The sequence below is a fragment of the Muntiacus reevesi genome, chromosome 5, assembly GCF_963930625.1.
Source record: "Muntiacus reevesi chromosome 5, mMunRee1.1, whole genome shotgun sequence".
NCBI lineage: Eukaryota > Metazoa > Chordata > Mammalia > Artiodactyla > Cervidae > Muntiacus > Muntiacus reevesi.
The window spans coordinates 96,440,321-96,462,411 of NC_089253.1; the positions used below are offsets into that span (position 1 = coordinate 96,440,321).

The following is a 22,091-nucleotide window of genomic DNA, read 5'->3' on the forward strand; positions in this document are numbered from 1 at the left end:
ATTGACCATATCACTGTGAAATTATCTTCTTTACCCCTGCTAATAGTCTATGCTCTGATACCTACTTTCATTGATACTAATGCAGTCACTCAGTTTTCTTTTGACTGGTATCAGCATCCTTATCCATGCTTTTATCTTTAACCTATTCACGTCTTTATAGTTTAAATGTATTATTTTGTAGGCAGCATATACCTAGGTCTTACTTTTTTATCCAATCTAACCATCTCTCTTTTAACTAAATGGTTTACACCATTCACATTTAATATAATTTTTAATATAGTAGTTTCAAACTTATCATTTTATGATTTCTTCTCTATTTTCCCTGGCTGTTTTTTTCCCCCTTATATTCTATCCCTTTCTTTTTTGGATTCACTGAGTTTTTTTTTAAATTCCATTTATCTCCTCTTCTGGATTATCAATTGTAGCTCTTTTCTGTATTGTTTTAGAGGATACTTTAAGGTTTACTTAAAGACGTAAATATACATCTTTAAATTATCAGTCTAATTCCAAGTGGTATCATACTCCTTCATGGACAGTATAAGAGCTTTACAGTTTATACTTCCTGTCTATAATACAATCTTTATACTTTTGTTTCAGTACATTTTACATTCATGTATCTAATAAGCTTTATAACACGTAGATCATTTTTGTTTAAACAATTGTTTATCTTTTGGGGAGTAGCTGACAAACAGAAAAGGAAGTTTCATCTGTTTCTAGGTACCATTTCTGGCCCTCACGGCTTCCTGTAGACCCAGGTTTCCATTGCTGCCATTTTCCTTCTGCCCAAAGGACTTAACTTTTAACATTTCTTGTCACGTACATCTGTTAGTGATAAGTTCTCTCAGCTCTCCTGTGTCATGGTTTTGTTACCATGTCAAGGATCCCAGCTCATCCTCCACTGCAGCATGGGGTTGCCTCTCTGTGCTGTTTTTCCCGAGAAGTCTGCCTTCACGTCTCTATACAAATGTCCTTTTCCTCTGGGCCGTGGGCAGCTTGGCTGAGGGTAGGGTGGAGCCGAGGGTCCAGGAATGCAAGGGTGGGGCAAGGTGAGCCTGGTTGCAGCCCCATCCAGTGCCCTGCTCCTCACAAAGGCCCAGGGAGACGGGGGCCCATGTCATGCCACTCCCCCCTCACGGCCCTCAGCAACCTCTCTCTCCCTCTGGAAGGTGAGGACGGCCGGGAGTTGGAGATCTCCGCAGGCATCCGGTACGTGCAGCTCCCGGCCTACTCGGAGGTCAGCTTTTTCAGAGTGGACGACGGCCTCGGGCAGACGCCCATCTAGACCCCGTTGTGAGTAAGGGTGGCCCTGGGCGACACCTGGGCAGGCATGGCAGGAGTGGTCGCTTCTCTACTCTATGGAGGGTTGGCTGGGACTGTCCCTGCCCACTCCTCACACCAAGACGTGGGCATTGGGGTCCCCACACACTGGTCTGGTGGAGGGGAAACCGAGGCCTCTTCTGACAGTGGTGGCGGAGCAAGACAGGGGTCCCGGGCCGAGGGCAGCGAGGCAGGGAGGCCGAGTTAAACACCGTCCCCTCCCTCCTTCCTCCCTACCCCCTGGCCTCTGAGGAGCCACCCCGGCCCTTTCTCCTCCCTGGACTCCATGTCTCTGCAGCTTGGTGACACTGTCCTTCCCTCCACAGTGGATTCCAGTGCATCTCCTACCCTCTTTCCAGCCCCAAGTCCGGGGGCCCGGAGCCCAGAGCTGCCCTGGAAAGTGCCAGCGCTGACTCACCGTTCCCTGAGGGGGACCCCGGTGGCCCGCCTGGTGAGTGGGGCTAACTGAGGGGTCTGCGGTGGGCAACATGAACTCAGAGAGGCACAGCTGACAGCAGTGTCCCCCAGACCTGGGCAGGAGGAAGTGAAGTTGACCCCTGAGAACTGCGGACCTGGGAGACCTGGGATGTCCCGGGAAGACACACCCAGGCCCTGGCCAGACAGTTCCGAGGGCAGTCACTGTGGCTGGGGTTTTGAAGGCGGGCTGGGGGAGGCTGACCCGGCGTCCAGGCTGCTGGACATGCTCACAGTGCAGATCCTGAGCCCCCGGCAGGGAGGGGTGAGGGGGTGAGTGGTCCGGGCCGCCGCACTGCTGTCCTGCGCGCTGCACGAGCAAGTCCCTTGTGGCCATGAACGCAGAGTGAGGCTGTCCGTTTTTAATCTCTGCAGTTAGAGCTGAGAATCGAATCCTCTTGCAAACCTGGGGCTCTTGTCTTAGTCGGGAGGGGATGTGTTTTAGTTACAGGAGAGCAGTGTCCCAGCCATGGGGGTCCCACCTGGTACCCCAGGTCCTCAACCCTTCTGGGAGGGCCCCTGGGTAATTGGAGCAGGGGTCCCCACTGGGCAGGTGCATACTCTTCAATTTAGGGCCTCACACTCTCCTTCGGCCTGGGCTTGTCCCGGGTGGGTGGGGGCACAGAGTTGCCGCCTCCAGGGCCAGAGTTAGATGGAGCAGCGTCCAGACCCAGGCCTGGGTCCCTCTCTCCCAGGGTGGGCAGGGCTGGCTGGTTCAGGGGACCCTTGGTGACCTGGCCCAGGACCCTGTTTCTGCGTCCCCGTCTGTTTACGGAAGCAAATTTAGCTGCGTTGTCATCGTCATTGTCATTATCGGAGAATGTGCTGGTATTTCTACATGAAGGCACTCACTGGGCGGCAGGCTCTCTCTACCAGCCCAAGTGTGAGCCCTGCATCAGTGACCATGTGCAGGCCCATGGACTGGACCCAGCATGTGGGTATCAAGCCATAAAAAACGGCCTGTGGGGAAGCCTAGGGGTCCGCACCCTGTCGGCTCCAGCCCCTTTGGCGTTCACTGCCGAGTCGCAGGCCCTGGGTGCTCAGCAGGAGTGACTTTGTCCCTTTCCGCCTGAACCTCCCTGGGGCTCAGCTCCTCTTCTACAAAATGAGGTGCTCTCAGCATCTGCCTGCAGGACGATGGACTGAGCTCCCCTGCACCCTCTGCCCCGCCACCAGGTCTGGCCCCAGACGGTGCCCTGAGGAGAGAGCAGGGCCCCCATCTAGAGGGCAAGGAGGACACTTCTCCTGTTTCTGCCCCTCTTAGGACTCAGCCTGCCCCTCGCGGGAGTGGGTTCACGTGGGACCCTTCCGGGTGAAAGTCCCCACCCCCATGACGACACTCACCCCCTCCCCATACCCAAGTCCCTCGGGCCTGTTGCTAGGGAGCCTGGGTCAGCCCAGGGTGGTGAACATGCTGCATCTGTCTGTCCTGTGGTACACACTCCAGCTCTGCTGCAAGGAGGTGAGCGGTCAGCCTCCAGTGAGAGAAACTCTAAGATAATAACAGAACACCCATCCTGAGTGTTCACTGGAAGGACTGATGCTGAAGCTGAAGCTCCAACACATTGGCCACCTGATGCACAGAGCCGACTCATTAGAAAATACCCTGATGCTGGGAAAGATTGAAAGCAGGAGGAGAAGGGGATGACAGAGAATGAGGTGGTTGGATGGCATCACCGACTTGATGGCTATGAGTTTGAACAAGCTCCGGGAGATGGTGAAGGACAGGGAAGCCTTGTGTGCAGCAGTCCACGGGGTCACAAAGAGTCAGACACAACTGAGCTACTGAACAACAACAACAATAACGATTAAAACTTGTGGGTCATATACACGGTCAGCAGGAAGGAGGGCCCGGGGTTGCAGGGGGTCTGGGGGGCACCCAGTCAGACCTAGGACCCTGGTGTGTGGAGCAAAGCCCTGAAATGGCCAGAGGAATGACCAGGCCTTTCCTGGCTCTGATAAAACCTCCTTTAGTGACTCTGTGGGGATGTGTGTATATGTGCTCAGTCATTCAGTCATGTCCGAACACATGGACTATATAGCCCACCAGGCTCCTTTGTCCACAGGATTTCCCAGGCAAGAATACTGGAGTGGACAGCCATTCCCTCCTCCAGGGGATCTTCCTCACTCAGGGATCAAACCCACATCTCCTGTGTCTCCCATATTGCAGGTGGATTCTTTACCATTGCACCACCTGGGAAGCCCAGCTATATGAGGATAGATATTTTTAACTTTCAAGTTTTCTTTATCTCTCCTTTGTCTGGAAGGAAAGCAGAGAGCATAGTGTTCTGGGGCAGCTCACCATAAGGGCATCACAAACCAGGAGTCCTTTCCACATTGGGTGAATGTCTGTATCTCAGAACCAGGAAACTAAGCCCTGTCCCCCTCATGCTCACCCCACACAGCCATGACCCTTTCTTGCTTGGTTCTTAGACCCAGACCTTCACCAGGGACCAGAGCCCTTTCTCCAGCCTGTTGAGGGCCCCAGGGGTCTCGGGTGGCTCTCTCTGCCTGCGTGCTCCCCTGGGTGAGGTCAGAGAGGGGCAGGACACAGCATGGAGGGCGGCCCCTGCTGAGTCTGAGGTCAGGGGCATTGCCATGGGCCCAGCCTGGAGGATGTCTCTTCAGGTTGCCGGCCGCAGCCAGAATCCCTGCACAAACTGGTCTCAAGAACAGCCCAGTGAGTTTCAGATCAAAGATAACCCATCACAAGTCCTGGGAGAAACTTGAGCCAGTAGAACCTCTGAGGTTACTGTTCATACTGAAGCGACTTACAGGGACCCCGCCCCCAACCAGAAGAGTCCAGTGAAACATCCAGCTTCCCCCCCAGAGTTGCAATCACTACTGATTGCCTGTTGTGACCAGCACTGCCAGATATGGGGCGGCTCTCACCAAAGCCTGGTCACCCGGCCCCTTGCACTCATTGGGCAGCCCCACTTGTGGTCACCCATCTCTCAGTGACCAAGGACTCCTGCTTCGGTTTCCTGTTCTGCTACTCTGTGCACCACCTCGTGGCCCTTGAGGGTTGCACAAGTGCCAGCCATCATTGCCATGTTGCAGCTAGTAGGAAGAGGGAAGCATAAGGAGTCAGAAGCCTTTCCCTTCTAAAAAGCTTCCTGGGGTTATCATTCCCACTGCCGCCTACACCTCACTGGCCAGAACTTGGTCATAGGACCCCACTAGGCTATGTAGAAACAAGAAGCAGTTTGCCAGCTTGGGCCAGGTTCTGCTACCAGAGAAGAAGTGGAGGCTGGATATTTCTCGTCATCTGCCAAATGGTTTGAAGACCAAATCAGAAACCCATCATCTCGCTGCACCAACAGGCCCTGGAGGGCACAGAGCTGGATGGGACACAGCCTGTGGGCAAGGATCTGGGCCTCATGCCACCTCCGTGCAGGTACCCCCACCTCCCCCCACATCTCCTTGTAGAAAGCAGGCCCATTTGTGACCCCTGCCTGCCCCCAACCTCACCCTCCAGCCCCATGACAGGACTGTAGGCTGTGGTTAACGGGTTTGGTAAAATGGACTGGTGGTGAAGATGCTGATTCTGTTCGACCAGCAGGTACCGAGGGAGATGGAGTGGTTGTGCCATGGGGTTGTCTCGGGAGCTGATGAGGGCCCCCCCAGGCCTACTCAGTGGGGCAGGCCAGCCAGGGCTGAGTGCTGGGGGTCAGGAGCCACCAACCCCGGGCCCTGCCCTGAGCTGAAGCCCCGGTGGGCATGTCTAACGGACCCTGGCAGGGGCTCCCGCAACCCTGATCCTAGAGGAAGCGCTGCGTTCAGCGAGCGGATGGGGGGAGCTGCTGTGGCCTCCTGCCCACCCCCCTTCCCACCCTGGAGCACAAGATCAGGTTCAAACCGTGGAGTGGTTAGGGGTCTCCCAGAGGTCAGCTGCCCCGGGAATGGAGGGAGGAAAGACAGCCCTGAGCAGAAGCCTCGAAGCTGAGGCTGACCACAAGTTAGAACGGAACCCGCATAATCTTAATTTTAAAGCAGCTTTCCTGTTTCAACTTGTTCTGACAGCCCGGATGTGCATAAGCACAGACCCCAGCCAGCAGGAGCAGCTACAGGGGCTCGGCACCCCTGCGCCCCCCCACCCTGTACCCCAGACTTCTCTGGGCAGAAGAAAATGTAGCCTCCTGGTCAGTGGTTCAGAACTGTGGGTGCCCAGAGCCAATGCCTGTTTGCAAAGGAGGGGCCACTGGGAAGCACCCCCACTCAGGGTCTCACTCCTCACTCCAGCCTCCCGCAGGCCCCCTACCCTGGGGGCTCAGCCCTCACCTGCCCCAGCCCCAGCGGGGCCAGCCTCTCACAGATGGCGGGTCAGCACTCTACTCCCGCATCAGGCAGGCAATTAAGAAAACTGAACCTCTGAGAACTTGGCTTCCAATTATACAAATAAGTGAAACGAGGAGAGAAAATGCTTTCCCTTTCCAAAGGCCTAATGTCAGTAGTACGTAATTCAAAACTCTGTGTTTTATTATTTTGTTGACATGAAATATTTCAGTTGTTTAATTGTTTTTAACTTTTGAATAGACAAGTTGCTTTTTGTTGAGAATAAAAGACGATGTCATAGACGTGGACCATTGCCAGATATTCTAAACCCTAATTTGGTTAAATTATAGCACCCAGATTTTAGTAACAAAGCACATTGATTTTATATTCAAAAATTTTTTTTATATTTAGTCTCTTAACCTTTTGTAATTCCCACCCACAGCTTTAAACGGTGCAGGGCTTTTGTGTTAATTGTTGTCAGTGGGGTGTCTGCCTCACCCCCCAGTAATTTAAGTCCATTGAATCCTAATGCAGGTGCTGCTAATTGCTGGAGGGACATTGTCAGGCTGGCAGAGCCCGGGTGCCTCAGACAATCCCCTGTAAATTGGATTTGGGAACCTAAAAAAACGCCAAAGCAGGGAGGGAGAACCTCAGATTGCTGTTTTGTGTTTTTTGTTTTTTTTTCTTAATGCACAAAACCCTACCAGGAAATGTTTCCAGTTAATCTGAATGGCCCTCATTTTCACTGTTGAACATGGTTTTGAGTGTCCATCAGAGGGGATCTGTGAAACGATCTTAAAAATCAAGGTGCCCTTTGCCACTAATCCGGTCTTGCCAATAAAAGTGACGGAATGCATAGCAGAGATCTTCTGGAAATTTCATTGCCTCTTGGGGTGATAACGCATTTTAATATTAATTATCTATGGTTAATTATGGTGGAATAGCATGAAAGATCCATATTTTTAAAGGGAAATTTGTGCTATAAATTTCTTATCTAGGAATTGTCCCAGCTAGAAGGAACGTCCCAGAGAAATATAAAAAGATTCCGCACTGCTTCCAGGGCCGATGCCATGGAGGACAAGGGAAATGAACTTAGATGGGAGGGGGCTGTCTGCCTGGAACTGGCATCAGAGGGGTAGGGGCTGCAGGCCCCCGAGACCACAGCTTCTGGGAGCCGGGGCCTCAGGGGGTGCCCTCTCTGGTGGCTCTCCTGGACACAGCCCTCTGGGCCTGTGGCAATCCTGCGATCTGGGAGCCCAGGGAGGAAGAGGGGCCCTTCTGCAGGGCAGTGGGGGCCTGACCTCCAGCGTCCAATGGGAGCCCCCGCCAGCTCCTCCTTCCCATGACTGGACGCCTGGTCTGGGGCCGGCCAGGAGCTGTGGGACACCAGCCCCTCCGTGTGTTTTGCAGCCCCATGGGCACGGGCAGCAGAAGGACTCTGATGCTGTCTCAGACACCCTATGCCCTTTGGCCCCTGACGGTGGGTCTCTGGCATCTGTCCAGTGGGCGGCACGAAGTGGAGAGATAAAGGGAGGCGAGTGTGCACCCAGGCTCCCTGTGCAACCAAGGTCTGGCATGGCCATGAACCTGCACCCATGTGGATGCTCACGCTGGGTGCACCTGTGTCCTTAGAAAGGACTGAACCGTGGGTGGCCTGAACGAGCCTCCCGGCAACACGGCACCAGCCTGACCCCCATCTCAGCCCCCGGTCACAGCCTCTGAGGCAAGGACCCCACTGCTGGGATCGTCCAGTGGGCTCTCTTCATGACCTTGGGAGTCATGGGGGCCCAGGCCACTTAGAACCACCAGATCAGCCAGGGTGGTCACTTATTTGCTTCCTGGTCTCCCTCACGTTCAGATTCTGACCAAGAAGCCAACTAACTAGCCAGTGGCTGCTGGCAGCTTCCAGGATCAGATGGGGTGGCTGCCCCCCTCCGTCACCCCTTCTGCCTCCCACCAGGGCGCCTCCCGTGGGGCTGCCCTTCTTCTGTGGTCAGAGCCCCCGCCTGTCTGCAGCCTCACCCCAGGGGTTCCCACAGGAACAGTTTCTGCCCCCACTGTCACCCTACTATGTCACCGAACCCATGGCTTCCTCCGTCAGCCAAAATGCTGCCTGCGGGCCCCTGTCCACAGGGGACACCTAGAACTCAGTGCTGGGTCAGGCTCCTGCACTGACTGACTGAGATGCCGCGGCCGGTCAATGGGTCCACGGCCCGGAGGGGAGGCACGGGGGCTCGTGGTATAGTGTCTGGCCCCTGGGGTCCAGTAGCAGCTTCAGCCAGGAGACTATGGAGGCCTGGAGGCAAGGTGGGTGCCCTAACTTGTCCAGGGCTCCCACGAGCAGCCAGGACCCGGCCTCTTGTCAGGAAGCACATGCCGAAGGCACCCGGGATGGAGGAAGGGGTCTACTTGGGGGGGTTACTGTGGTCCTGGGGACAGCAGGGCAGGCCTGAGCCGGGCCCCAGGGATGGGGGCAGAGTCAGGACTGGGTGCCTGGGCCAGGTGAGGGGCTGCACTTGTGGGGGGGTGTGTGCACACGTAAGTCTCTGTACACATGTATGTGTGTGTGCGCATTGGAGTCTGGGGGCCTTGCACCAGGGAGGGTGTTTTCCCTGTGACTGAGTCCCGTGTGTGAATGAGTGTGAGTGTGTGCATGCTCTGTGTGTGCGTGACCGTGCACTCTCACCCCTCAGTCAGGGCATGCTTCCCGGAGCAGCGCAGGGAAGAGGGTGAGTCTCGTGGCCTCCTCAGGTCCCGCCCGCCAACCCTCTCACCCCCCAAAACCCCCGACCCCACCCACCACCACCAGCTGCTCCCAGGCGCCTGGTGACTGGAGCCCCTACAAGCCTTTTCTCAAAGCCTCGGAATCAGCACATTTTCTCGGCTGTGCTGGGTCTTTCCTGTGGAACACAGCTGTCTCTCTAGTTGTGGTGTGTAGGTTTTAGAGTGTGGGCTCAGTAGTTGTGGCCCACAGGCTTACTTGTCCCATGGCATGTAAATCTTAGTTCCCTGACAAAGGATCAAACCTGTGTCCCCTGCATTGGAAGGCAGATTCTTAACCGCTGGACCACCAGGGAAGTCCCACTTTTTCTCTTTAAAGGCAGTTTGCTGACTCAGTTCCTTCCTTCCTCGGAGCCTAGGGTCTTGTACCAGCCCTGCCCTGTGCAGGAGGGGGCTGGAGGCAGTGACAGCATGACCTAGGCCAGGCCCCACATGCCAGCCACAAGCTCCCTGGCCTGATGGTCTCCTAGAGAGAGCGACAAACACCCCTCCACTCTTCTCTGGAAGAACAGAAGCACGTGAGTTCCTTCTTGTGAAGAAGTACAAGCCCCGCCCAGTCTGAGGCTGACTCAATCACTCAGAGAGAGGAGCTTCTGCCCCTGGAGACCCCAGGCCTCCCCTGCAGCTATCCAGCCTCCCTGCCTGCTGACTGCTCCCCACAGTGACCCTCATGGTGGAAAGCAGCTGCCAGTTGCCCTGCTTCAGGCCGCTTCATGGCCCCTGAGGCCTCTGACCAGGGCCATCTGAGACCCCCAGACGGTTGTCATCAAAGTGGCAGCTTCAGAAACGACAAGTTCCCAGCATGTGAAAGGACACATCTCTATAGGAAAGACCTTGGGCAAGCGTCCTTGGGCCACTCCTGGGGTCTGGGCCCCACCCCACCCCAACTCCTCCTCCAGCCAGGACGAGACTGCTGCTTAGCGAGCCACCTGCCCGAGACAAAGTGAACACACAGGGAACACCCAGGGGCCATTGGCTGCTTTTCAGTCTCTGGCCAAGGACTGGGGGATGGATGGGAACCTGTGGGCTAGCGGGCATCTCCAGGAGCTGCTATAATGCGGCACTCAACGTGCCAGCAAATTCGGAAAACTCGGCAGTGGCCACAAGACTGGAAAAGGTTGGTTTTCATTCCAATCCCAAAGAAGGGCAATGCCAAAGAATGTTCAAACTACCATACAATTGCACTCATTTCACACGCTAGCAAGATTATGCTCAAAATCCTTCAAGCTAGGCTTCAATAGTACCTGAACCGAGAATTTCCTGATGTGCAAGCTAGATTAAGAATAGGCAGAGGAACCAGAGGTCAAATTGCCAACATTCATTGGATTATGGAGAAAGAAAGGGAGTTCCAGAAAAACATCTTCATTGACTACATTAAAGCCTTTGATTGTGTGGATCACAGCAAACTGTGGAAAATTCTTAGAGATGGGAGTACCAGACCACCTTACCTGTCTCCTGAGAAACCTGTATGTGGGTCAAGAAGCAACAGTTATAACCAGACATGGAACAGACTGGTTCAAAATTGGAAAAGGAGTATGTCAAGGCTGTATATGATCTGCAGCCGCCCACCAGGGGAACTGGAGGTTCCACATGCCCACCCCTCCCAGGCCAGGCCAAGCCAGGTTACAGTCCCCTGGCTGGCCTGGAAATTCTTGAGTTTGGAAATCTTTTATTAAAAAAACAAGCCGAGTCCCCCAGCTGGGAAGAGGGCCCAGTTACAGATAAGGCTCCATGTTCCCCACACGGAGAATTTGTTTCTGGGGCTGATCTTAGGCCCATGTCTCCATCTCAGGTGTAGGGAGCCTGGACAAGTACAACCAAGATGGAGGAGGGCATCCTTGCAGGGGCTCCTGAGGGACCTGCAGGCCCAGCCTGGGGCTCTTCAAAGACAGAGGCAGGCTCTGTGTGCCTGCCTCCACCCTGGTGGCACCAGCAGAGCAGCAGGCACCTTGACCAGAGCTAGCTGTCCTCAGTTACCTCCTCTGTAAACAGGAAGACAATGGCTCCTCTTCTAGGCTGAGGTGAGGGTTCCATGTGTGTAAACCACCTGGGAAGAGCTTAGCAAAGGACCTGGCCCCTGGAGAGTGCAGAGTGACCCTACCGTGGAGGTGAGAACAGTCATGGTGGTGATGACGGTGATGACGGTGGTGATGATGGTGGTGGTTATGGTGATGATATGGTGGTGATGGTGATGAAGATGGTGAAGTGGTGGTGATGAGGATGATGATGGTGATGGGGATGATGGTGGTAGCCAGGGTGGTGAGGACAATGCAGCAGGCAGAGCTGGTCCCAAGGACACCTAAGAACTGAGGCCATAAGAGCCAGGAGGGACTGTCCAGGAGAAGCAGGCTTCACTCCTCAGGGTATCAACATCCAAACAAGGTGTGAAAGGAGGTCTAGGGAGGAGCGTGTTTGGAGTTGGAGGAGCCAGCAGAGGTGAGCAACAGCAAAGCTGGAGAAAGGCCCAGGTAGACAGGGACCCTGGGAGATGGGGAGGAGCCAGGAGGAAATGGATGAGGCTCTGGCTTTGTTTTCTATACAGAAACAATCCCCACTTAGTGAAGGATGCTCACAGCCTAACCTTAGAGAGGATGTGTTGTCCAAGGGGTGCCAGGTGGGGTCAGAAAGGAGGAGTCTGCGTGAATGTCAGCCATGCTTGGGGCACAGTAGCCCATCCACTCTGGTCCCTGCCACATGGACCCACCTGCAGGGTTTTGAGGCAGTTTTGGCCTCAAACAACCAAGATCCACGGCCTTTCTTACCTCCTCCTTTCCTGGACCATTTCCTGCTATCAAGTGGTTCACAGGCACCAGAAATGACTCCTGGCTCCAAGGTCAGGAGGGCAGGACTGAGAGGGGCTAGGGGTCCCTGCTCCACCTCTGGTCACCTGGGGGGTTCAGGGTGCACTCGACTCCTTCAGCCACACCGCTCACCCCATCAGGCAACAGGACAGACTGACCCGTCAGGTGTCAGCAGCTCAGAGCCGCTCATCCCTGACTCCAGTGTTCCTGTCACTGTCGTCTCCCTGGACAGGAGCGTGGGTCCACTGCTGCAGGAACCCCGGCTCTCGGGCCTACTGCATGGGAAGTGAAGCCCAGACGGCTCTGCAGGATGGCCGCCAGGACGGGTGTTGGGGGAACTCGCCCAGGCATCCAGGTTGCTCCCTCCGGCTGGTCCACCAAATGTACCTGGAGGAGCCTGGGCAGCATCCAATGACTGTGGAGGGTGGCACTTCCTCTTTCCTCCCCCTCCCCTTCCCACAGGAACCACAGCAGGCCTGAGGAGGGGCCCTGTGGGGAGGTTCAAGAGGTTTTTCGACAGACATTAGGAAGCCCTCCCAGGCAAACACCACTGACAGGACCGAGGCCTGGTCTGTGGGGGCAGCTCAGTTGTTCAGGGGTGGGGTCGGCACCCTCGACCACACCCACAGGTTGGCACCGGGCAGCCCATGGAGAGGGTCACAGTGCGGTGGTCCTGGGGCTGGAGGCCTCTTGGGCAGGGACGTGTGAGAGTCGGGACTTGTGTGTGCGCATGTGCGTATGTGTGCGCACCTGTGCCAAGTGGGGAGGCAGCTGACCCGCTGAAGGCAGACCCTCCAAGCCAGAGGCCCCTGCAGAGTTGTGTGCACCCAGGGACAAACGGGGCCCAGAGGGCTGGCACACAACTCAGAGGGAGCTGTCGCCCAGGTCTTAGGCAGCTGGAGAAGGGCGGGGAGGCTCCCCAGCCCTCAGGCTGCCTCGCCTGCCCCTGGCCATCAAGACCCAGGGCCCTAGGTGTCCTTCCCGCGTGGACCTCCCTGCTTCCCTGGCTGCCGGCTGCCCAGGTGTCCGTCTCTGTAACCAGCCAGCCCCTTGCTGATGGAGTCCACCCTGAGACTGGCGTGGTGTGTCTGTCACCAACAGATGGGCCAGCTCGTCCTCTTCAGGCTGATAACCTCCTAGGGGCTCAAGTCTTGAGAGAGAGCAAACATCCCGCCAGGAGCCAGCTGTCTGGGAGACACTGGGCCCACAGCAGCGGTGCTTATTCCCGAGGTCTCTGCGCCTCCTCTGTGTCCTACACAGGTGATTAGGGAGTCTAATTGAGTCGGCTGTAAAAAGATAATTAATTGGCATTTCCCTCCCGGAGAGGTCAAGCTGCCCGCTCTCCCTGGCCAGCTCGGCCTCCTGCTCCCTGGAGGCAGCACAGTGACCTTTATCTTGCTGATAAAGCCATAATTGATGTAATTAAAATCGACAAAAAGGTTCGGAAGTCACTCCAGAGAGCTGGAGTCGCGAACCTGCTCGCAGGGCTGCCTGGCCTGGGAGGCTGCAGAAACATGCCAGGAGCCGCCTCAAGGGCCCCGGAAGCCCAGGCAGGACCCTCACCCAGGAGTAATGACCCTTTCAGGACACGAGGGGTAGGGGCTCTCTCCCTCTCCAGCAGCATCCTCAGGACTCGGGTACACTTGAAGTGGCCACTTGGCCCACGGACACTCGGCCAGGAGAACGGCTAGCCTGTCCCCACCAGGGAAGGCAGTGGGCAGCCAGGGGCCTGACGGGGTCTCTGTGGCCGAGTCTGTTGTCAGAAGTGGGGTCTTCCCTCCCGTGAGGCACCCACCTCTCCTGTGGATGGTTGAAACTCTCAGGACCAGGTTGGACGCAGGGCAGACAGGGTGGGGAGGGGTCATCATGCCCACAGCAAGGGCCTGATGGGGAAGTGTGGGCAGAGGCCAGCAGCACCAAGGACCAGAGGACTCAGCACCACTCAGCCATGAGCAAGGATAGGATCAGCTCATGCTCAGGGTACAGGCAGAGATGGATCCATGCACTGGAGCATGAGGGGTAGACTGGACATCCAGAGCCTAGAGCCAAGCTGAAAAGCTCAGTGGGGTGGCAATCACAAGGGAGGGCAGTGGGCAGCTGGGGGGGTCCCCCTGAAAGATATGAGACCCGTGAGCGGAGGTGGCAGGAAGTTACCAGCCATCCAGCATGGGCAGTGCACGTCTGTGCGGATGGACACCCCTCCCCCGTCTCCTGTGTCCATGATCCCAACTCCAAAGGCAGCCCTCCTGCCCCCTTGGTGACGCCGCCCCAGCCCCCAGCCCCAGGCCAGGGTCCACATGTCCCCGAGTCTAGAAGGTTCCCTCCTAGGACTGCAGGTCGAGCTGCCTATGGGATTTCAGCTAGACAGAGCCGGGTTCTGTCACTCGCAACTAAAAGGTCTTAGAGCCCTCCCTCTTCTGTCTTTGGACAGTAAGCAGACTTCCTGGGGCTCAGGGTGGCTCAGACGGAGGCAGTCCTGAGCCGCTGTCAGGGAGGGTTTCGGCGTCCCCTCCTCGCCACATCCACCTGCTTGGTTTCAGGGTCGTGTGTGCACCCAGAGCACTGGGGTCTCACTCCACGGTCCAGCCTCGGTTCCTCAGTCCCTCCTCACTCGCGGGGCAGACACAGGAGCATCTGTGCTCCAGGCGTCCTGCAGGGTCAGAAGGACTGACCGTCCTCTTCCAGCAGCCCCGTCGATGCCCAGAGCTAGGGGACGGCAGCTCGGGCTTGGTGTGGACGTGCACGGACTTGCACACCAGCTGTGTTTCCACACAGGCCCCTAGTCCCCAGCACCCTGATACGGTGCTTTGCGGGCCTAGGTCTGGTTGCTGCCCAGGAGGAACCATGGCCTCAGAAAGCCCAGCTCCATCTGGGGCCCACTAGCCGGTCACCTTGGCAGAGGACACAGCGCGGGGTCTTTACTGTCCAGAGGTGGGAGACGTTAGCTCCCACGAAGCCGCACAGAAGCCGTGGTGCGTTAAGAGCTGGAAACCATTCCGTCAGCAGCGCGTTCCCGTCGCTGCCCAGGACATCCACGGTGCCCGGGCAGCCAAGTAGACAGGGAGACGGCATGCACAGAGGACGTCCTTGCGGGAGCAAAGATTCTGCTTTTATAATGCGCCGTAATGATGAGATTAAGACCCCGCTGAGAGAAATAATTCCCCACCTGTAATTTGGAAATACTTCTGGGGTCCTTCTCCACCTCTTCCTGCAGAAGCTGGGCTCCAGGGAAGGGGTGTTAATGCCTGCACCCCAGGGCCCCATCCAGAGTATGGAGGAGAGACCCCTCCACTCACCCAGACCCCCACCGAGGGGGCTGATGAAGGGTCCACCCTGCAGAGTTGGCTGGCAGGAGTGTCCAGCCACCTCCCCGAGGCCCCTCCCCACTTGTGTACACGTGGGCAGGGCCCTTGGGGCACAGGGTGTCAGGAGAACCCTGAGTCCAACCCCATATGAGAACAAGCCTGATGTGTGCCTGTTTGGGATGGTCGTGGGGCGGCCCTGCACAGCACCACACCACAGGGTCCCCCGCAGGCAGAAGAGACCTGGGGAAGGGGAGGGGTAGAAGCATTCCCTGTGGCTGTCACACCTTAGGACTCCTGGGGGAGGGACTGGAGGAAGCCAGAGTGGGCAGGGGTCCCAGTGGGGTCCCCAGGGCAGGACAGGCAGATTAAACCCGGCCCTCTGACGTTCTCTGGCACTAGAGGGTTTCCGGTCCCCTGGGCGGGCAGCCACCCCTTGGGCTGGTGGCTCTGGGCCCTTCCATGCTCTGTGCTTGTCATGGGTGTGGTCTGACATCACCACATGGGGCAGCCCTCATTAAGGAGGCATGTCCTCCGGTCATACTGTTCAGAAGAGGGCACCAGGCTCTGCCTGGCTGAGCACAAGGCCTTTGACCCGGGGCCTGTCCAGTCCTGTCCAGGACCCCCAGGGCCTCAGTGGCACAGGTGTTGTGACAGGAGGCCCCCTCAGTCCCAAAGCATCACCTGTCAGGCCTGGTGGTGGACAGCAGACAAAGGGGCATCAAGGGGAGGTGGACCCAAAACCACGCCCCATGGAGCCCTCTGTCTACTCCAGCCCAGCCACTCCCCTGGAGATGGCCATGTGGCCGGCACTCTGGGCAGTAGCGCCAGGCCCCCCCTCTGGGCCCATGTGGCCATCCATGGCCCAACAACCTCAGCCACACAAGTCTCACTTCAGAGAGGCCACAGGAAATGCCCTTTCTGACTTTTGTGATACTTAAAGGGCCTTTTCCTTTGTTTTTCTGGAATCCTCTTTCCCCTCAGCCGGGAGACACGAGCCCCGCTGTCCCGAGAACCGTCGGCGAGCAAAGCAAGGCTGTGTCCAGTTCTCCGATGTCTGCCTTGGGCCCCCACCACCAGGGTACCACGCCATCCTGTTTTTGGAGGGCCTGCGTGAGGTAGGGGCGGGACACCCCCGACAGGGCTCAGCCTGACACCAAGGCCATGCATGGGGGAGCTGGGAGCTGAACCCTGCCCCCACCCACTGCTTCTAAAAGGTGGGCAGCAGGCCCAGAGGCCAGGACCACGGGGGGACGACGCCCATAGCGCAAGGCCCACCAGGAGGCAGCAGGTAAGAGCACTCATCGGTGCTGGGGTTGCTCTGGCCTCCCCATCAGCTGGGCCACAGCCAGGCCTCCCAGGTGTGTGCATCCCAGGACGGGGGCCTTCTCCACCCGCCTGCCCGGTATCCCCGGGGCCTGAGATGACTCGGACGCCATGGAGCCGGGGGCCTGGTCTAGGACTGCGATCTTCCTGCACCGAGGGCCGTGCCTGGGAGCGGGCAGCTGGGTGGAGCCCACCCACGTCCCGCAGCTGTCCCCGTGGGGATTCACCCAGGCAGGCCTGAGGCCAGGGGAGCAGAGTGGTCACAGGGGGTCCCCTCCCTCAAGGGGCCTGCAGTCACTCTGGCACATGGACAGAGGCCGGGGCTACCGGGTAGGCAGCAGGCCCTCAGACGTCAGGCACCGTGGCCTGGAGTTTGTCTGTGTGCCTCGCTTTCTGTCTGTGCAGGCTGTCACACACCCATGGCCACAGCCGCCTGGCCTGTAGGCAAGGAGACCAGAGCTCACCCGGGCTGAGTTCAGGTTTCTGTCTGAAGAAGCAGGCAGGGCTGCATGGGGGCCTGGGGGGAGGCGAGGGGACATCCCTCAGCTGTTCCATCTCAGGAGGAAGGCCGGATTCCAGAGAAATTCCCGGGAGCCCCTTGCCCCCTACCTCCCCACCAAGCCCCACAGCTCCAGAGGTTCAGGCGGGACTGATCCTCACCCACTGAGGGTGCTGAGAGCCCTGAGCACTGGGCAGCCCCCAAGGAGCCACCAGCACACCCCCACCTGAGGTCTCCTTCTGGGGTGGAACTTGTGATGTGTGGCCAGGCAAAGAAGACCTGGCTGGCAATTCGGCCATGGAACCCCAAAGACAGGAACCTTCCTTCTGGAGAAGAGACCCAGACCCAGGGGAGGATGTGGCCATTCAGGCCCTCCGAGACTCCCACTTCCCACCAAGGTCTGGCCTCCAACCCCAGCGTGAGGCTCGTCAGCCCTTGAGAGTCATGGTCGGGGTGCCATGGACACCTCTTGCCACCAGTCTAGGGCACACGTGGAAACAGCCATGCAAAAGAGCAGAGGCCAGCAGGCAGGGACGCAGCCACAAAACTCTAGGAAAATGAGAAATGCAGGCCACACGGGCAGGGGGCGAGTGGCCTTGAGCCACTGCATCCGCCAACGCTCTGCAATTAGCTTGCTCATCAGTGATGATGACGCCAGCGGGCGTGGGCCGGCCGGGACACTCGGAGGCTGGCACGGGGTCGCAGGCTGAGTGGGGATGCACCATTTCCAGAGGAAGAGGCCACCCTTCAGCATCGTTCTGAGTCATGGTGTGTGAACTAAATATGAAGCTCACTTCACACAACAACCAAAGAAGCACAGGCTCCAAAAAAGAAAAGGCTCCTGCGAGACACGGAGACCCCCCGTCACCCGGTGTTTCGGTCTTAGGGACGTGCGAGCTGGCCAAAGGCTGAAACACCCCCAGGACTAACTCACAACACAGCCCAGGCCCAGATGCTCACGGCAAAGCGTGTGCTGGATTCAGTAACTGTGGTAACTCGGCAGCTGAGGCTGATGTGGAAATGTCTGATTTCAGCAAAAAAGGAGCCTTTCACTGTTGTCCTCTTCTGAGAAGACAGGAGCAGCCAGCTCCTCCTCCCACCGTCCGCTCTGCCAAGGGCTCTCCAAGCTCTTGAAATGCAGTGTCCTCACTCAGGCTGGGACCATCGCAGAGGGTCCCTGTGCTCTGCTGCATTCCCTCATCTTGGCCCGAGGGGCGGTCTGGCCCATTTTCCCCGGGGAGCCCCTCTGAGCTTGTTCTCCAAATACAGAAGCCCCGGGGAGATATTTTCCCAAAGCTCCCGGGTCACCCCACCCCCCAGCCATGCTGGCTGTGGACAGACAGGTGTCCATGTACAGAGCTCCCCATGAGCCTGGAGTTACCTTGGTTAAAGACACGAGCCAGCGTGGACAGGCAACCCTGGCCTGGCCACAGCACCCTGGCCCAAGCCCTCCTACCCAGCCTGAGCCTGCCTCTGAGGCCCCGGGCCAGGCTTTTGCAGCCGTGAGCGCCTTTCCTTCCTGCGGGCACTGGTCTCCAGACCTCCTGAATCCAGGCCCAGCTCTGTGCCCCTGAGCCCCCACCCCAATGGGTGTCTGTATGTCCGAGGCTCCCACCCAGAGAAGAGGCGGGGAGCCTGCCCAAGGTCCCCAGGGCCTCCTGATCCACCATCCCCGCCACTACTTCCTCACACGTGTTCAGGCACCAGCACCTTGAGCCAGCATCCAAACCTGGCTCTCGACCCTAAAAGCCCACCTTTAGGTTTTCTGAGAAATCCATCCTTTCCAGCAACTAGCTCAGGCAAATGAGAAGCACCTGGTTTGCACTGAGACTGCCTGTGAGGTTGTGGACACTTTGTTTCAGCTGGGCCTGCTGGGACTTCCCCATGGGCTCAGTGGTAAAGAATCCGTTTGCAATGCCAGAGATGCAGGAGACGTGGGTTCGATCCCTGGATCAGGAGGATCCCCTGGAGAAGGAAATGGCAACTCACTCCAGTATTCTTACCTGGAGGATCCCACGGAGAGAGGAGCCTGGTAGGTTATAGTCCATGGGGTCGCAAAGAGTTGGATACAACAGAAGCAACTTAGCACACACTGATGCCACCCCCCACTGAGGACAGGATGTCTGCACAGATCTTCCCCATGACGTGACGGGGCAAAGGGACAGTCCTCCTGACCACCTGCAAGGAGCGAGACAGGAGCACAGAGTGCCCAGCAGGGCACAACCCAGCCCCCCCCCCCCACCCCGATGTCTGGTCAGTGGGCATGCAGCAGCTGGCACTTAAAACCCTTCCATTTTCCCCAAAATCCCACCCATGGGGCCCGAGTTTGCCCATGCCCCATCCACAGGCCCGAGTTTGGCCATGACCCTAGAGCCTCCAGGCTGGCCCGTGGTTTTGGCCTCTCAGTGTCAGATCCCAAGGTCCAGGAAGGGTGGAAGAAGCTGCTGAATTCATGTGGTGGCCCAGGAGGAGATCAAGGGCAGGCCAGCTGTTCCTCAGCTTCTGGTGACTGAGGAAAGGGCCCAGACAGGCCAACCTTGAGGCCCTGGGGCCACCTGACCCTCAGAGCAGCCTCCGGTGGCCCACAACCTGCATGGCCCCAAATTCAGTCACCGCCTTCCTTGCCCTGCTGCCCTGGGGCCCCCATGTGTCCTCACCTGGTAACCCCCCAGAGCCACAGGACACCTCACATGGTCATGTGTTAGCTTCACCCATCATCATCATCAAGGGGTTCCAGGAACAGGAAGGTTTGAAACACTGTCTCTTCATCCCCACAAGGTCTGGCAAGACACGGGCCCCCAACTTCATGACCGAGTGGGTCTTTATTTCACGCGACGAGGGGGCACCTGCAGGAGGAACTTCTGGCCTTTTGTCACAATGTTCAGATCTAATTAAACTCCCTTCATGTTCCCTAAACACAGTGGAGGAAGGGGTCCACTGGGCAGACTAGCACCCTTGGCCTAGGGATCTGGGCAAAGACAGAATGTTTGGTCTTGGGGTGAGTGCCCCAATTTCGGAGAAGAGGTGCCCAGGTACTGCCAAGTCCTGGAGCTCCCAGGCCTCAGCGCACTGGGACCCCTCACCACAGACCCCACCCCCAGAAAGTCAAGGCCTGGAAGGGGCCTTGCACGTGCACGACCCTGGAGGGCCTGAGCCTGGGGGTTACAGACAGGTGTGGCCGCCCTGACCTCCTCCTCCCCTGGGAATGGCCTGTGTCCACAGGGCTCCGGCCCTTCCTGGCAATCACACTCGCGGCTTCGTCACATCTCAAGTCTGGTTCCTGAGTGGCTGGCTCAGCACGATTAGGGGAGCCTGCCTGGGTCGCCCAGCTCTGAGCTCCGGGTTGGGAGAGACGGTACGCACACAGGGCGGCCCCAGGACCAGGGAGGTCGGTGGGCGGCCCTGCACGGCGCTGCTTCCGAGGCGAGCCTGGGCCCCGCCGCATTCCTGTGGAGACATTCCTGGCATGCTATGGAATTTCACAGCGTGACACAGAGCCCCGGCAGTTCCTGGCTGACGTGAGACTGTCCGCTCGCTGCACAAGACTGGTTCCATCTCAGAACCGTGGCCTTGAGCCTGCCGGGCCACACAGCGGACTCCCGTCAAAACGCACAGCGTGTGGCTCCAGCCGCATCCTCCCCGAAATCCAGATCACTGGCTCTGCCACGGGAAGACACGACTGCAGCCCCATCAGCACAGTGACTGCACTGACCTTGCCCATAACTGCTCCACGGAGGACCGGTCAGAGCCTGACACATGCCGGGAATAGGGCCCTTCCCCCGCTCGCTCGGAGAAAAATGGGTTTAATTAAGACTTCCGTGATTAGTCATTTAATCAGTCATTAGCCAACACAGATGGAGACAATTTTTTACTTGAACAGATAGTTGATGCCCGAGGCCCAAGAGCCCCACCTCCATGCAGGGTCGCTGTGACCGCCAAGCACCTAGGACAGGCTCTCATCCCCCCGAAAGGCTACCCGCCCTGAGCCTATGTCCTGCCTGCTGTCCCCTGCCTGCCAAATCCCAGACAGCCCTGGGGGCACTGGGGCTGTCTTGAGCGTCAGCACCCCCTCCCTGGTGTGCAGGGCCCAGTGGGGCAGGCCTGGTGAGGCCGGGCAGGCAGACTTGAGAGAGGTGCACCCCTAGCCATGGGGTAGGAATGGGGCCCACCTCAGCCCCCATGACTGAGTAAACAGGCAACTCCCCCCACGGCCACGGGCCAGGGGCTGCCTGCCTCCCTCAGCCCCCAGGCTTCTCCCTGCACCTTCTGCTTCTGGGAGCCAATTCTGGGCATCCTGACCAGCCTAGACAGCGTATTAAAAAGCAGAGACATCACTTTGCCGACAAAAGTTACTGTAGTCAAAACTATGGTTTTTCCAGGAGTCACGTACAGATGTGAGAGTTGGACCATAAAGAAGGTTGAGAGCCAAAAAATTGAGGCTTTTGAACTGTGATGCTGAAAAAGACTCTTGAGAGTCCCTTGAACAGTAAGGAAATCAAACCAGTCAATCCTAAAGGAAATAAGCCCTGAACATTCATTGAAAGGACTACTGATGAAGCTGAAGCTCTGATACTTTGGCCACCTGATGCAAAGAGCCGACTTATTGGAAAAGACCCTGATGCTGGGAAAGATTGAGGGCAGGAGTTGAGGGGGCAACAGAGGTTGGATGGCATCGTCGACTCAATGGACACGAGTTTGAGCAAACCCTGGGCGACAGTGAAGGACAGGGAACCTGGCGTGCTGCAGTCCATAGGGTCACAAAGAGTCGGACACGACTTAATGACTGGACAACAACAAACTCCCCTCTCTGTGTCCTACCCAGAGCTCAGCCCTGGAGTGTGCAGGCAAATTCTCTAGAACTGAATCTCAGATGACCCTAAGAATCCCCACATGAGGACCAGGGCAAAGGCCCTCTTCCCCACCCCCGCCCCACCCAGTTAGGAGAGCCTCTGGGTGAGTGTTCATGGAAAATGAGAAAAACAGAAAGTTCTTTCTGTTGTTGTTTAGTTGCTTAGTTGTGTCTGACTCTTCGCGAACCCATGGATTGTAGCCTGCCAGGCTCCTCTGTCCATGGGATTTCTCAAGCAACAATACTGGAGTGGGTTGCCATTTCCTTCTTCAGGGGATCTTCCTGATCTAGGGATCGAACCCACATCTCCTGCATGGGCAGGCAGGTTCTTTACCACTGCACCGCCATTAGCGATTTTCAAAGACTGAGAAGTGAGCCTTGTCGGAGTGGGAATAACAAACCAGAGCAGGTGTGGGGGCCGGGTGGGAACAGCTGGCCAGGCCGTGTGGCTCTGGCGCCCCGACTGC

The 22,091-nt window shown here is 57.4% G+C and overlaps 1 protein-coding gene across 1 annotated transcript in view; it reads left to right on the forward strand.

Moving 5' to 3' along the window:
• MORN1 (MORN repeat containing 1) overlaps positions 1–22,091 on the forward strand; it is a 49,659-nt gene that overhangs the window by 21,262 nt on the left and 6,306 nt on the right. The window contains 4 exon segments of the mRNA XM_065936867.1: positions 1,167–1,290; positions 1,644–1,768; positions 15,935–16,068; positions 16,168–16,241. Of these exon segments, the coding sequence (XP_065792939.1) occupies positions 1,167–1,290; positions 1,644–1,768; positions 15,935–16,068; positions 16,168–16,241 (457 nt within the window).